The sequence below is a fragment of the Cololabis saira genome, chromosome 5 (assembly GCF_033807715.1).
Source record: "Cololabis saira isolate AMF1-May2022 chromosome 5, fColSai1.1, whole genome shotgun sequence".
Taxonomy (NCBI): domain Eukaryota; kingdom Metazoa; phylum Chordata; class Actinopteri; order Beloniformes; family Belonidae; genus Cololabis; species Cololabis saira.
In genome coordinates, this window is record NC_084591.1 from 8731261 (window position 1) to 8748182 (window position 16922).

General features: G+C 46.5%; 1 protein-coding gene across 4 annotated transcripts in view; it reads right to left on the minus strand.

The window, feature by feature from the left end:
* Nucleotides 1–10099: 10099 nt before the first annotated feature.
* LOC133443715 (transcription factor Sox-6-like) overlaps nt 10100–16922 on the minus strand; it is a 136533-nt gene continuing 129710 nt past the window's right edge. For all 4 annotated transcript variants that reach the window (XM_061720889.1, XM_061720891.1, XM_061720890.1 and 1 more), the window contains 2 exons: nt 16281–16494; nt 10100–13091 (listed from right to left, as the gene is read on the minus strand). In XM_061720889.1, the coding sequence (XP_061576873.1) occupies nt 12719–13091; nt 16281–16494 (587 nt within the window). In that variant the 3' untranslated portion in view covers nt 10100–12718. The remainder of the gene's footprint in view (nt 13092–16280; nt 16495–16922) is intronic.

Below are 16922 nucleotides of genomic sequence, written 5' to 3' on the forward strand. Positions count from 1 at the left end.
GACTGAGGGACCGCTCGCTATCGGAGTATCCCAGCCAGAAGCGATCGGCGGTGGGGTCAAAGCTGAACCGGACCTCTCCGACACCGGGAACCCCCGGCAGGAACCCGGTCACCACCGACAGAGCCCGCAGCCCAGATCCAGAATCCAGAGGAGACGTGAGGTGGCGTTTGGGCGATCAGTCAGTTGGAACGGTGTAAAGCTGAATTTATGTTTAATGAGATTACTGTATACGTATTACTGTACGTTATCATTATTGTGTTCTTTATCATCATTTTTATTATTGCTTTGATTTCTTTTTCCCATTCCATGCATTTAACTTTCATTTCATTTCTATTGATTGTTGTTTTCCTAGTTAATTAATTGTTTTATAATACTTAAGTTCTGCCATCAGGTTTATTTGGGGTGTTGCGTTTATCATCTTTTGACACCTGTATGTAAATATATCCTGATTGATTTTTAATGAGTGGTTGTTGTTATTTCATGCAAGATTTGGTCACAAATTGATTTGTTTAAGCAGAGCCTAGTGTTCGGACGTCACTCCTTCAATTGTTATTCTGTAAGATATAGTAGGATTTGCTGTTATGCAGGATAATTCAAATCATATGAGACTCATATGAGATTTTCTGCTGTTTAGTTATCGAATCCCTCCGGAGTAAGGCCCGGCGGTGGTGCCCCGACGAGAATTATTATCATTTTGATAATACGATTTGATAAATAGTCAACTTTATTAATTATTAATAATTATTAATAATATTCATTAATAGCCTTGGATAACTAATCAGCTTAGCTACCTGAGTTGCACAACAGCGTTCATGCACAACACTGATTCACGATATATATTTATAACATATTTGGACAGAATGAATCTAAAGTAATATTATTTAGCATCATAGGTTAGCATTAGCTAAGACAGCCAAGCTAAATGAGCTAACTTTGATTGACAGCAGGTGGGCGTTCCGTCCATTTACAACGTAGCGCCGTAGCTAGTTTTCAGGTCTGGGGTTTTACATGTTGAGCAAACTTAAATCCTCCAGCGTTCGTTACCTGAAACTGGACTTTTGACAGTTAAACACCAACTTGTGTCTTTATCGTGATATTTTTACTTTAGAGACCAGGGGCCTCATCTATAAAGCTTGCTTGCGTAGAAAAAGCGCCTGAAAGTTGCGGAAGCCGCCATTTACGCAAAGCCTCGGATCTAAAAAGAAAAACTAACCGAAAAATCTGCTTATCTTTACAGCAACCAGACGGGAGAGGAGGAGGGGGAGCGGGGGGTGAAGCGGGGCTGCGGGGCCCTTCGCACAGGGTGTGATTTGCAGTTAATGGCTGATCCTACCGTTAGTTTTTAAACTGTAAAAAGTGGGGGGGACAAAAACATGATTTTGAAAAGACGGGGGACATGCCCCCCCCTGTTGCGCCGGGGCACTCACGGCGTTCCGCGAAGCAACGGCGTGCTGCCACTCACTCGCTGTATTTTATACTACCGTATTTATTTTTCTACTTTTACTGTGACCACAAAATAATGTAGTTTTCCTGTCCTCCACCTCATCCTTAACATCTCGATCTCAGATCTCAGTGAAATTCAGTGGCACGGTGGCTGTACACCTCTCATTCATCCTGAAGCCAAACAGGCTGCAGGAAGCCACTGGGAGCCAATGCTCAGCAGGCTCATCCATATGCAAAAACATACCATTTTTGGTATGAAGTGGGCGTGTAGAGGGCGGGATATGAGGCGGATTCAGCTGCGCAACCTTCCAGCTGGACTGTGATTTATAAAGAGAACCTTACGTGGAAGTCTGCGTGCTGCGGTTTTATAGATCCGGATTTTTTTTGCGCCCGCCATTTTCGGCTTTTGGGTGTACGTGCACTTTTAGTATGAATTCTACGCCCCTGGACTGGTTACTGTTTGTGTCTCTGCCTGTTTCCCGTTTCTGTTTGTTTGTTTTCTCTCTTGCAGATTACAAAGGCTTCTGTGCCCGTTGTGTGTTAAACTGGCTTATGGGCTTCTGGCCTGTCATTGCTGGTACCTCTGAGTATTAAAAAAATGATATTTTAACCTTTATTATCTTAATTATCTGGCTACTGGTCCTTAAAGAGACGTTTAAGCACATGAACGCAGCACCAGATTCCCTCGAGATAACTGACTGGAAGTTTGCATTCATGAGCAAAGACATGTAGTTATTCTGAAGTACTGAAACCTTCACACACACACACACACACACACACACACACACACACACACACACACACATGGAATCTGTGAATTTGCAAACAGCTACGTTTTCGTCCTGCAGAAAGGAAAAGGGAAATGTAAATTATGATGACTTGATTTAACGAGATTAGCGTGGCACCAAGACAAGTATGATTTCAAACAGCCCTCTCTCTCTCTCTTTCTCTCTCTCTCTCTCTCTCTCTCTCACACTCTCTCTCTCTCCCTCTCTCTCTCTCTCTCTCTCTCTCTCTCTCTCGCTCTCACATACACACATACACACACACACACACACACACACACTCACACAAGCTGACACAGAGAGTGTGACAAACTCGCCGGCGCCCCTCACAGGGTGACGCTACAGTTGATTTGGGAATTACAATCAGATTTATGATGTGGCTGCATGTGGCTCAGCTCGCTGTTTCAGCCTCTGCCGCGTCCTGATTGGCTGCCGCGAGCAGCGGCGCCACGGCGTCAACACACTCAGCGGAACAATAGGCCACATTTACTGTAATGGGCCACCAAAATATAAAAATGGAGCGGAATAGCTCGGCTTTGGAAACAGAACGCCTTGTGTTGGAAATTATTAGCTCCCTGGAAAGTTGAAGCGCTCAGTAGAGCAGTGGAAATAAAAATTCATGCAGCACCACCTGTGAGCTGGGCACACAACGCTTCCACACACAGACTTTTGTTTTGTTTGCAAATCAACTTTTCAACCTCTTGCACAGAAACGATGTTGGAAGTGTTTCAGTCTGGATTTGGATCACGTCACAGCTGCCGGTGAAGTTTAGCAGCGAGTTCCTCGCCGGCCGCTTCCAGGACCAACAGAGCTGTGGAACCACTTCTCATTGGTGGTCTTGGTGTTCCACAGGATTTTGTACTTGGACCGATATTTTTCCCTCCATAAATTCACCCATTGGGTTTTATTATTAGTAGGGGTGTAACAATATATCATTCCACGAAAGTTTGCAATACAAAAACGTCACAATACGTGTCATGGAGGTGACAAACTGTATCACGATATTGGGTTATTAATATTAATCTATTGTGTTGACTAGTAAAGCGCATCCGACCACACGGGCCGACCGCGGCTCGACCCGCGGACCAAAATCTTACTACGCTCAGAAGGAAGTAGTACCGTTTTGGTCCCGATCACGGGACTCTAGCGGGGTTTTGAGCTCTGAACTTTTACTTATGTAAGTCTGGTGTAGAGTTAAGCCTTACCTTATTAAATTAAACCTTTTTGGGGTCGTGAGTAGGATAAACACGGGGACAACTTCTGCTGAGTCGAGTGTACTTTAATGTCCCTCAACAGCGTAGGATTTTAGAACATCAACACAGCACCTAGTGCCGTACTGTGGCGTATCACTCCGCCCAATCTAAAACAGACTAATCACTACAGATAAACTGACTAGTGTCATTATAGTCCCTGATTTACATCAGAATATAAAGAATATATTTATAAAATAATGAACCCTGAATTACCAAAATAAACTTCTTAACAAAAATAAATCTCCTCTTACACTTATAAGGTGAGCATGAATCAATCTTTTTTATCATGTAAAATTGTATGTATTTATTTACTTTTATTTATTTATTTATTTAATTTTAGTTGTTACATTTCTGGAAAAGAAAAAAGTCAAATCATACATGAGAGAAACTATTCAGTTTGTGGCAAAATATTTGTACTTGTATGAAACTGAAGATGCATAATGCAAACCTGACATTTACTTTTAGTTCAGTTTGTGGAAAATGGTTGGCCTGGCTTTCTCTTTAAAACTTAAACAGTTATAAAGCATTACAAACTGTAACAATAGGGCAAACGCACAGCATTGTTTTGTATTTTGTGTCTTTCAAATAAAAGACCATTTTTTCCAGTCATATGTTCCTCATTCAAGGTTGTTAAAAAATACTGCTATAATATCGTATCGTTATCGTGACCTCAATATCGTATATTGTACCGTATCGTGAGATTAGTGTATCGTTACACCCTTAATTAGTAGGCTGCATTTGTATGCAGGACCAGTCGGCTAACTGGACCACAAAACAGGTCTTGTGCCCCATGTGGACTGGACCACTTTTACCCCGGGACCTGCGGAAATTCAGCGTTTGTGTTTTGCATTTGTACGGGATTAGCAGAGGACGTGTTTTACGAAAGTTTTCATGTAAATCCCGTTTTGTCTTCAAGGCATTTTGCCAAAAATTACTATTTAAAGGAGCATGAGGCAGGATTGAGGCAAGATTTATGAAAAAAATCTGTATACATTTTAAGTTTTCTAGTAATAATGTCAGATGAAGCGTTCCAAACCCCAAAAGAATGATTCCTCTAGTGTATCTCTCCGTTGCCTTGAACAGGCTGTGTGCTGCAAAATGTGCTGCAATTCGGTCCTGAATTTCCCGCGCTGTCCTGCGGATGTGACGTCACATGACGCTGCATGCACGTTCTCCCCGTTCTCCCGTGCCGGCTTCACTGTTGGCTGCAGTACCCCCGACGACCGTCGTGGTGAAGGGTGGCGCTAGAGAGTCTCATTTCTTAAAAGGAGCCTCATGCTCCTTTAATTGTCATGAACTTTGATTATTTAACTGGAATACTCTGATCAAACGCTCACAGAGCTGGACGACACGTCACATTTTGATAGGTGACAGTCTTGAAAAGAATGTATGGTCCTATGTGTTGAAGTTGCCATGGTAACTGTAAAGAGAACGGTAAGTGATAGCTGATAACTGAGAATTATTTCTGCTAATTATCATCAAATAAAGTCTAGCTATTGAATTAAGAACTCCAGGAATTAAAGTGAAAGTACAGCTACAAACTTTACTTTACTATAATCGCTTCCTGTTTTCTTTAAAGCGACACTACGTAACTTTTCCACCTTAATATCATATTTCCAGAGTCATTGTGATGGTACATCAACTTCCAACAGGTTTAATGACACCTCTGTCATGGACTGAGGGGTCTGTATCACCTTCACTGGCACTATGTAACTTTGAGGAGCATGGTAGGAACCCTGCCACACTAAAAAACTACAAATCGTTACGACTTTGACTGCTTTACGGCATACGTCACTTCCCCCTCCTTCCTGATTCGCAGTCGAGACGAAAATGGGCGGGGCTTGGAGCGCAGCTCCGCAGAAGCTGGTAACCCGTTGCTGTTGCGGCTGCAGCAGCTCCACACAACAGACGTGGGGAAAAGATCCTAATGGTTTAACTTTTCAACGGTTTCCTGCTCGGAGGCAGAACCACGCAGGCCGAGTATCTGATATAACAAAGTAAAAGAGTGAAAGAGTCGTCGGCTCGCTTTGGATCGCGGCTGTAACGACCAAACACCTTCCACACAGTAAAGCCTCAATTATGGTTCTGCGTTAAATCGACGCAGACCTACGGCGTAGGGTACGTGGCGACACGCAACGTACTGTGCGTGTCGCCGCGTACCCTACGCCGTAGGCTCTGCGTCGATTTAACGCAGAACCATAAATCAGCCTTAAACCACAAACACTCACGCAGACTGGGTCGGATCAAAACACGGGTTTTATTCCCCACTTCTCCAGTTAAACGCAGTTGCTGGACAGCTCTCTGCGGTGCAATTAACCCCAATCTTCAGATAAAACTAGTTTGTTGAGGAAAAAATATTAACTCTTATTTGTTGCTGCAGAGGAAAAAAATAATCTCACAAGGAAAAAAAAAACATTGCTCACGCCTCTTCACCATAATATAGCAGTCAAAGAAAAGAAAAGAGAAGTAAGAGGGATACAAAACATGTACTGTATGTTGTACTATTATACAAATGTATTGAAACACATGGCTCTTCAGTAGGGATTAATTATTATTATAATTAATAATCATTATTTTCTCCATATACCGCTCCCTGGCTTCCTTGTTTAAGGTATCCCGGTAAATTCCAGTTCCTTTCCAGCAGTTTAAAATCTTTTTTTTTGCGTTCTGTCTGTTCACTTGGTGAAACAGAAAAGCGTCCCGTCTCCTCTCATCAAAACAAATGCAGCGACGGGACAGGATCTTTCCAGCAGTACGCGCTGGTGCTCATGGGAAACGTAGTGTTCTTTCTGGTAAAACACTACCGCTTTTGTCCAAAAGATGCCGCCAAACTCAGAAAAGCTGAAAGTTACGTTGTGCTGCTTTAAAACGTGAGATTTGAGACTAAAGTTTAAGTTCAAGTTGATGTAACTGAACAAACTCTGCTTAAGTCAGCTGAGTAGCAACATGTTATATACTTGAGAAGATAAATGTGCTTCAGGGTTTAAAATCTTGACTTTTAGGAAGCCCCGCCCTCTCAACCAAAGATGAGTTCCACAGGGACCTGAACTCGGACTTCTGCAGTTTTCAGCTCGATGTCTGAGGTTTGTTTTTGTTTCAACATCAACATCAAAAGGAAACTTTAAAAAAAGCAAAGACACGGCAGCCCGGTACAGAAAAACTCAAGTCTTTATTTATTTTTTTAGGTATTTATATATATTTTTTGGATTGTCTTTCTCACCAAGTTTGTACTGACACTTTTTAGAGCCAAAGCTGGCTAATAAATACAATGAAATGTTAAAATGCACAATTGAATTTCAAATACAATACTCATCACAAAAAGGTGTGACATGAAACGTGTGGCCCCAGCTGACGAGACCAGAGGTCTGTTCAGGGAAGTCACCTGATCTCAGAGAGGTCAGAGGTCACATGACCTTCTCATAACCCTTCAGAGACATCAGAGGTCAGCTGACGTCACCTCATCTCCTCAAGGACGAGAGGTCACCTGACCTCCTCAGAAAAGTCACATGACCTCCTCAGACGTCACATGACCTCCTCAGACGTCACATGACCCCCTCAGACGTCACATGACCTCCTCAGACGTCACATGACCTCCTCAGACGTCACATGACCCCCTCAGACGTCACATGACCTCCTCAGACGTCACATGACCCCCTCAGACGTCACATGACCCCCTCAGACGTCACATGACCTCCTCAGACGTCACATGACCCCCTCAGACGTCACATGACCTCCTCAGACGTCACGTGACCTCCTCAGACGTCACATGACCTCCTCAGACGTCACGTGACCTCCTCAGACGTCACATGACCTCCTCAGACGTCACATGACCTCCTCAGACGTCACATGACCCCCTCAGACGTCACATGACCTCAGCTGGAGCTGCGGAAACCAAAACACCTGCTTAAATAAAGGAAATGTTTCTACTGAAATGGCGTTGTTCCGGCGCCGGGCGTGAACGAGGCTCCGGAGAGGGTTGGTTACTGACTAATTTATCATGTTTCAAATCAAACAACTTCACATTAGTCAATACTAAAAAAAAAACAACAACAATGAATTAATATCCAGTGCTTAGGATGTGTGGGACGCTACGAAACGACGTTTGAGGGCTTTTCCTGTAACGAGAGCAGAAATGTTCAGTCCCAGCTTGCGACGCTTTTTCCCCGAGTGTAAAAAAAAGTAAAAAACAAAGAGACGTCAGACACCAAGAGAAGTTTGCCGCCAGAGATCCGAGGTTAGAAATTACAAACACCTTAAAAACAGCAGAGAACGAGTCGTAAAAAAAAAAAAAAAAAAAAAAAAAAAAGACATTGCAAAAATACTGTTTTTTCAGAGAAAAGAAAGTGACATTTGTAGAAAAGAAAAGAGGAAAGCAGCCCGCGTGGTGACGACCGCCGGCTGCAGCCGAGGAAAGACAAACATCTGGCGTCAGCCTGGAAAAACTGCCGCGACCGCGGAGCACCTTCTCCTCCTCCTTCCTCCTCCGTTCTCCTCCTCCTTCCTCCTCCTTCCTCCCCTCATCATTTACTCATCTTCAACACATGCAGCAGAAAGCGGTTCCTGGTTGAAGCGACGTACCTTTAAAATCCTCCTCCTGAAACGCTCAAGTCTCTTTTATCACATAAAGTAAAAAAAAGCTATTTTACTTTTTCTTTTTGTACCAAAAAACAAGAGACATTGACCGCCGAGAGCTTCGGGGGGGGGGGGGGGGGGTCACTAAATGGTGGGAGCTCAAACCCTTTAAGACGCCAAAGCATTCATCTACACTTTAAGAGGAAGAAACTTAAAAAAAAAGATTTTTCACAACTCAACGGGGGTAAATTGTCATTTTTGATTAAACACAATGTTCTCACTTTATAAATGCAAATCTGTGGGAAAGAAACCCTACTAATTGAACCTGTGAAAGAAGAATAAATTTAGTCCTTTAAAAAAACAAACTTGTGTCCGTAAGTAAACGCCTCAACGTTCCAGATGTTTTAATCCGACAAACAAATCTAATCTGAAAGAAAATATTCCCTCTGACCTCATAAACATGTAGATTCACGAGGGATAATATTTGGAGATCTGGTGGATGAAGCCAAAACCTTCTGAGGAAACCTCAGGAACTCCAGATGTAAACTGGTGAAGCGGCAAAAACCTCAGAAACTTCTAGACTCACAGATTCATGACGTTCAGGATTTAGGATCTGAGTTCAGGAGACGGACGGAGTTTCTGCAGCGTCGGACCTTTGAGCGAGAACCGAGCTGATGGACGTGGAGATGTGGGAGTTGATTACAGGACTCATGAACACAGACTCTCCATGACCTTTGGTGACCCTCAAAGACCCTCCGGGGGTCTTTCCTCAAAGACCCACGAAGACCCTTGAAGACCCTCCAAGTCCCCAAAAGACCCGCGAAGACCCTTGGTGACCCTCAAAGACACTCAAAGACCCTCCAAGGCCCTCGAGGACCATTGACTACCCTTGAAAACCCTTAAAGTCCCTCAAAAACACTCGAAGACCCTTGAAGACCATTGAAGACTCTTGGTGACCGTCCAGGACCCTCAAGGACAATCGAAGACCTTCAAAGACCCTCAAAGACCCTCAACGACCCTCAGCAAGCCTTGCCTCGAAGACCCTTAAAGTCCCTCAAAGACACTCGAAGACCCTTGAAGACCCTCCAGGATCCTCAAACACCCTCGACAACGAAGATCCTCAAAGACCCTCAAAAACCCTTGAGGACCGTTGAAGATCCTGAAAGACCATCGAAGACCCTCAACGATCCTCAGCAAGCTCTGCCTCGAAGACCCTTGGTGACCCTCCAAGGCCCTCCAGGACCATCGACTACCCTTGAAAACCCTTAAAGTCCCTCGAAGACACTCAAAGTCCCTCAGCAAGCTTTGCCTCAAAGACCCTTGGTAACCTTCAACGACCCTTGATTGCCCTTGAAGACCCTTAAAGTCCCTCAAAGACACTCGAAGACCCTTGAGGACCATTGAAGACTCTTGGTGACCCTCCAGGACCCTCAATGACGCTTGAGGACCATTGAAGATCTTCAAAGGCCCTCGAAGACCCTCAAAGTCCCTCAAAGACCCTCGAAGATCCTCAAAGACCTTCAATGACCCTTGAGGACCATTGAAGACAAAGTCAAAGACCATCAAAGACCATCAAAAACCCTCAAAGACCCTCAGCAACCTTTGCCTCGAAGACCCTTAAAGTCCCTCAAACAACATCAAAGATCCTTGAGGACCATTGAAGATCCTCAAAGGCCCTCAAAGACCCTCGAAGTCTCTCAAAGACCCTCAAACACCCTCAAAGACCCTTGAGGACCATTGAAAACCTTCAAAGATCCTTGAGGACCATCAAAGATCCTCAAAGACCCTCGAAGACCCTTGAGGACCATAAAAGATCCTCAAAGACCATCAAAGACCATCGAAAACCCTCAAAGACCCTCGAGGACCATTGAAGACCCTCAACGACCCTCAGCAAGCTTTGCCTCGAAGACCCTTGGTAACCCTCAAAGACACTCGACTACCCTCAAAGACACTTGACTACCCTCGAAGACCCTTAAAGTCCCTCAAAGACCATTAAAGATCCCTGAGGACCATTGAAGATCCTCAAAGACCATCAAAGACCCTCAACGACCCTCAGCCAGGCTTTCGTTGAAGAATCTCGGCGACCCTCAACATCCATCGGCTCAATGACCCTCTGCGACCCCCTATTACCCCATACGACCCCCTAAGACCTTCTGGGACCCCAACGACCCTCTAAGACCTGTAAGACCCTCGGCTGCTCGACCGGCGGCGTTGGCTGAACGAGTCCATGAAGCTGTTCCTCCCTGAGCTCCGCCTGATTCGGACGAGGAGGGAATCTACTTCGAAGCTCCGACGGTCAGACGCCTCGAAGGAAGTCGTCAGGTAGAAAAGCTGCTGAGTAAGACATGTGTTTGTAGCAGCTGCATTTAAGACTAAAACATCCCGAGTAAGAGTGAATGTTTGGCACATCTGAAGAAAACCTGTACAACGTCGGGGGAACTTCCTCACTCAGTAACGACAAGAATAATCCAGCGGCAGGATAAAAGTATGTGAACCCCTTGGAAATAACTGATGTTCTGCAGTAATTGAGGCCCTGAAGCAGCAGCTTCATGATGCTCCCGCCTCCGTGCTTCTCCACTGGGCGGCTGCTGCGATGTGGCTTAACCGCCTCCTTCCGGTTCCTCCGTAGTTTTGAGTGCAACGAATAACAACCTAAGGGCCAAATCCACAAAGAATAAATTGCGCCCGCTGTGAATTGCGCCGCATTTGCGCCCGCAATTTGCCCCGCTTTAAGGTCCTATTCACAAAAGATTTTTCTCTAATGATATGCCGGCGCAAACACGCCCATAAAGTTTTGCAGCTGAGTGCAATTTTCCCTTGTCTGAGTAAGTGAGCGGAGCTGTTTCCAGCAGGCCCGGTTCTACGAGGGTGCATCAGCATTGCACCCTCAGTTTATGTGTTTGCATGCTCAGTTGAAAAGACGAAAAGAAAACTGACAAATGCGCGCTTGTTAAGCCTGATTTATGGTTCCGCGTTAAAACGACGGCGTAGCCTATGGCGGCGGGCCGCAGGTCAAAAATATCACCGTGGGATACGTGGGATTGGACCTTTGGTGATATCCAATAGTCTCCAACTTGTCTTGGTGCACTGACAATGCAGTTTTAATATACATAATTTTATTGCTAGATTTATATGTTTATATGGTGGAATTGTTTGTAATAAAGCAGCCCCTTACTGTATGGATGAATCCTGAGCTCCGTCCTGTTATTTTTATTTTTAAATCCGAGATAAGTCCACAACCCCACTTGATCTGACTGTCTACAGTCATGTCTGACTATAGATTTCACCCTTAATATCATTCAGTATCACACAGGCTTGAATGATATTGAAGAGAGAGAGAAACAGAGACAGATGGGGAGTGAGGAGTGAGTTTGCGCGCAGTTAATACACGCTTCGAAAAGACGGTATTTGCTCCACTATTTTTGCGTGTGGCAAATAGCGCTGGCCTTTGTGAATTAGACGGTTTTTGCAATGAGGCTTATTTGCATAGAAAGGGGGCAATTTTGCGCCGAATGTATGAATATTACCTCATTTACATGCATGCAAATGGCACAGGCGCACCATGACACTATTTGCTTGGCAGGGCAGTTTGTGGTGCAATTCGTCCTTTGCGGGTGCTTTGTGAATTAGACGCTCTCTTTTTGTCTCATTTGCACCAGTTTAGCGCCGCAAAAGCCGCAAAATCCTTTTGTGGATTTGGCCCTAAGACTTTATAAACAATATTCAGGTTCTTTAGCTTTAACTATTTGACTCAGAATCAGTTTTGAAAACGTCCAAAAAAAGGAAAAGTCCGTTGGACGGAGGGAACTGCCAACACGGCTAGGACTCCAGTGGTGAAGCACGGTGGAGGAAGCATCATGATCTGGTCTTATTCCACCCCCCCCCCCAACTTGAAATTTACCAAAACCTCCTCCGGGGTCATGTGACCGGAGCTCCTATGGCTCAGGCCAGCGCTTTCCAAGGTTTCACAAACTTCTTCCTGCCACTGATTAACAATTGGAGGGATTTTAGTCCCTTTAGTTCGACAGTCTGAAAAAGTCCTAAAACTCTATTTGAATGAAAATAAAAAACAAAAAAATCAGCACATTCACAAGCTGGCACATCATACCTGAGCTGGGGTCAAAAGGTCACAACCGACAGTAACGTTCGTAAGCAGTTTTTTAGAGAAGAGGATGCAGCACTGAACTCATATAAGACTACAACATTACAAGCTAGGATTTATATTAAAAACTTTCCAAATTTCAAGTTCCAGACGTTCCAGACTCGGCGACGCATCGGAGAAGTCTGGAGGCCGGAAGACAAAAACAGGAAAAAAAAATACAAAAAAAGTCAATAATAAGAAAAAACCAATTCACTCCTGAAACATTTAAGACCAAGTAGCTGTCGGAGTTCTGGACGCGTTGCGCCTCGCGCTAGCGCTTCACGAACCAGGCGTCCCATCGTCCGCTCCGCTCCTAGCGAGATTGTCAGAGACGCCGATGTTCGTCCTCAGCTGGATGTTTTACGTGATTGTTCGGGTTCTTGGGTCATCGTTTCCCATCAGCCCTGTTTTTTTCCACCAGGCGTCCGTCGCTACGCTGCTCCAAGAGCGTTCTGAGCATGCCCAGAGCTGGATCCGGTCTGGGTATGCTCAGTGTCCTGAGAGTTTCTGTTTTCTGAGCGTGCTCAGTTGGCGCCGATGGCCTCCTGCGCCTCGCGGTCGCTGCTATAGTCCGACTTGGGCTCGTCCTCGAAGTCCTCGTACATGTCCATGTCGTCGTCGCCGTTGGTGGGGTCGCTGGGCGGGTCCAGGCTGGCACCGCCCCTGCCGTTGCTGGCCCCGCCCCCGCCCAAGGCCCCGCCCAAGGCCCCGCCGGGCTCGGCCTTGATGGCGAACGTGCTCTGGATGACCGGGGTGGTCGGCTCGGGGCTCGCCGAGTTGCTGGAGCAGTCTGAGGTCAGGTGGGGCGACGGCGTGGCCGCCGTTGCCATGGTGATGGCGCCCGGGTAGACGGCCACGCCCCCCGGGCTGCGGTTCAGGGAGATCGGTGGCTGAGGCCTGAAGACGAGGGACAGAAGGAGGAAAACACGGTTTTAAACACAGAACTCTGATCAAAACTGTCCAAACATCCTCTTTTATGATGTTGCCATAGAAACAAGACAAGACCTGAGACCAGGACTAGTAGAACTGGAACCAGGACTAGTAGAACTGAAACCAGGACTAGTAGAACTGAAACCAGGACTAGTAGAACTGGAACCAGGACTAGTAGAACTGAAACCAGGACTAGTAGAACTGAAACCAGGACTAGTAGAACTGAAACCAGGACTAGTAGAATTGAAACCAGGACTAGTAGAGTTGAAACCAGGACTAGTAAACCTGAAACCAGGACTAGTAGAGTTGAAACCAGGACTAGTAGAACTGAAACCAGGACTAGTAGAACTGAAACCAGGACTAGTAGAGCTGAAACCAGGACTAGTAGAACTGAAACCAGGACTAGTAGACCTGAAACCAGGACTAGTAGAACTGAAACCAGGACTAGTAGAACTAGAACCAGGACTAGTAGAACTGAAACCAGGACTAGTAGAACTGAAACCAGGACTAGTAGAGCTGAAACCAGGACTAGTAGAACTGAAACCAGGACTAGTAAACCTGAAACCAGGACTAGTAGAACTGAAACCAGGACTAGTAGAGCTGAAACCAGGACTAGTAGACCAGGACTAGTAGACCTGAAACCAGGACTAGTAAATTTGAAACCAGGACTAGTAGAACTGGAACCAGGACTAGTAGAACTGAAACCAGGACTAGTAGAACTGAAACCAGGACTAGTAGAACTAGAACCAGGACTAGTAGAACTGAAACCAGGACTAGTAGAACTGAAACCAGGACTAGTAGAGCTGAAACCAGGACTAGTAGAACTGAAACCAGGACTAGTATAACTGAAACCTGGACTAGTAGAACTGAAACCAGGACTAGTAGACCTGAAACCAGGACTAGTAACTGAAACCAGGACTAGTAGAACTGAAACCAGGACTAGTAAACCTGAAACCAGGACTAGTAGACCTGAAACCAGGACTAGTAGAACTAGAACCAGGACTAGTAGAACTTAAACCAGGACTAGTAGAGATGAAACCAGGACTAGTAGACCTGAAACCAGGACTAGTAGAACTAGAACCAGGACTAATAGAGCTGGAACCAGGACTAGTAGAGTTGAAACCAGGACTAGTAGAGATGAAACCAGGACTAGTAGACCTGGAACCAGGACTAGTAGAGTTGAAACCAGGACTAGTAAACCTGGAACCAGGACTAGTAGAGTTGAAACCAGGACTAGTAGAACTGAAACCAGGACTAGTAGAACTGAAACCAGGACTAGTAGACCTGAAACCAGGACTAGTAGAGATGAAACCAGGACTAGTAGACCTGAAACCAGGACTAGTAAACCTGAAACCAGGACTAGTAGAACTGAAACCAGGACTAGTAGAACTGAAACCAGGACTAGTAGACCTGAAACCAGGACTAGTAGAACTGAAACCAGGACTAGTAGAACTAGAACCAGGACTAGTAGAACTGAAACCAGGACTAGTAGAACTGAAACCAGGACTAGTAGAACTGAAACCAGGACTAGTAGAGATGAAACCAGGACTAGTAGACCTGAAACCAGGACTAGTAAACCTGAAACCAGGACTAGTAGAACTGAAACCAGGACTAGTAGAACTGAAACCAGGACTAGTAAACCTGAAACCAGGACTAGTAGAACTGAAACCAGGACTAGTAGAACTGAAACCAGGACTAGTAGACCTGAAACCAGGACTAGTAAACTTGAAACCAGGACTAGTAGAACTGAAACCAGGACTAGTAGAACTGAAGTCTCTTTAACTTTTAAAAGTTAAAGGGATTATTTTCATCTGGGCACGTGGCTCCCTGATGACTATAAAAGCTGCTCAGATGCAGAAGGAATCTTCGTCGACGCTCATCGTCCTGGAAAACCGCCGTCACCTTCCTCCTCCTCCCGAGCCCCTTCTCCTCCTCTTCTCCTCCTCTTCTCCTCCTCTTCTCCTCCTCGGCCCATTTTCACATTAAAGCTCTCAGCCGGTGCCGGCCCGGATTAATGGGACGGGCCTTGACGGGTAGTCCAGACCCGGAGAGACCGGCCTGTTTCCTTGACCACACACGGCAGCCGTGACGCCTGCCTCGTTCCCGGGTGGGACCGCCCGGTCGGACCGCCCGCGAGCAAGGCATTGTCCTGATTTAATAAATGACAGCCTGTTAAAGCGGCTCTGGTGAATCCATCAGCAGCACGAGCCGCGGCTTTAAAGGCCCCGGCGGCTGGTTCCCATTAGGGCGATGCCACTGTTTCCCCTCGCTGCCCCAACTACGCTCCAAACACAGCGGAGCTCCCAGCTAACGGATCCAGGCTGAGGAAACCTGGTCCGTGTACTTCGCGGCCATCTGTTTTTTTTTTAAATGACAAAATAAAAATAGAGATATAATCCAAAATAATCAGTTTCCCATCTTTTGTTTTGATAATAAAAAACGGAAAACAGATCGTTATCCATTATCCGTTATCCGTTAACGGCACTCCCCGTGAGGCGGGGAGTGCCGGGCCACGCGGGACAATGCCCCCCACGACCCGGACCCCCCGCCCTGCGCCTATGTGCGTATGAATCGTGTAGGGGGGGAAGGAGGGGGAGCGGAGGCCGAAGCCAGGAAGCAGGACCAGCAAAGCCGACCCTGATAAGACACCCGCGCCCCCCCACCGGCCATCCAGTAGACGGGGGCCGGCCCTCCGAGCCGGGCCAGGGCCCCACCGTACCTCCACGGGCGCCCCCGGCGCCGCCGGAGCCCCCAGACGGAGGGGGAAACGGTCCAACATCCCCCCATTCATACTGACAACATAAGACATAGACACCTGGGAATGGTGCCACCCCGCCGCCGCGCCCGCCCGTGCACCCCCGGTCAGGGGAGGCCCGAACGAACGAACGATCAATTTTCAAAGTCATGCGCCAATCAAGTTTGTGGGCGTGGCCTAAGCGCCTCTTGGTCGTAACTTGTATTTAGGTTTATCTCCCGTTTGAGTTTAACGGATCTGTTTACATATATCGGTGATGACATCATCTTATTTCCGTCCTGATTGACAGCTGATGTCGCCTGTCAATCATCCGAACCCAAAGTTTTTGGACTGCTGACCTCAAGTTGAACAGTTTCTGGAACTAGTTTTCTAACGGCTCCCCCCCCCCCACCACCACTCACCCCACGAAGAACTGCCTCATCTCCTGGCGCCGCGACCTCATCATCTGCTTGTACTCGCCGATGCGCAGCTTCTTGCCGTCGATGATGCAGGTGCGTTTGGGGCGGGGCTTGTACTTGTAGTTGGGGTACTTCTCCAGGTGGATCTTGCTGAGCCGGGCCTGCTCCTCGTAGTACGGCTGCTTCTCCTGGTTGCTCATGGCCTTCCAGCGGGAGCCTGGGGGGGGGGGGGGGACCGTTAGACACTCATCATCTCATGCTGGTGCTTTTATTGCCTCTTGTGGTTTTTGTCAGTTTTTGGAGATTAAATACATTGAGAGTATTATAATATCAATATAATATATTTACAGAGTTTGGTGGGTTTTCACTTCCTAACCAGATAACCAGGAATCACTCACCCCTCTGACCCAGAACCTGGTAACCGACCCAGCTGACCGGCCAACTTGGAAAACGAGGCGACCCAACTAACTAGGCGACCCGACCAATGGGGCGACCCAGCCAATGGGGCGACCCGGCCAACTAGGCGACCCAACCAACTAGGCGACCCAACCAACTAGGCGACCCGACTATCTAGGCGATCCAACCAACTAGGCGACCCAACCAACGGGGCGACCCGACCAACTAGGCGACCCAACCAACTAGGCG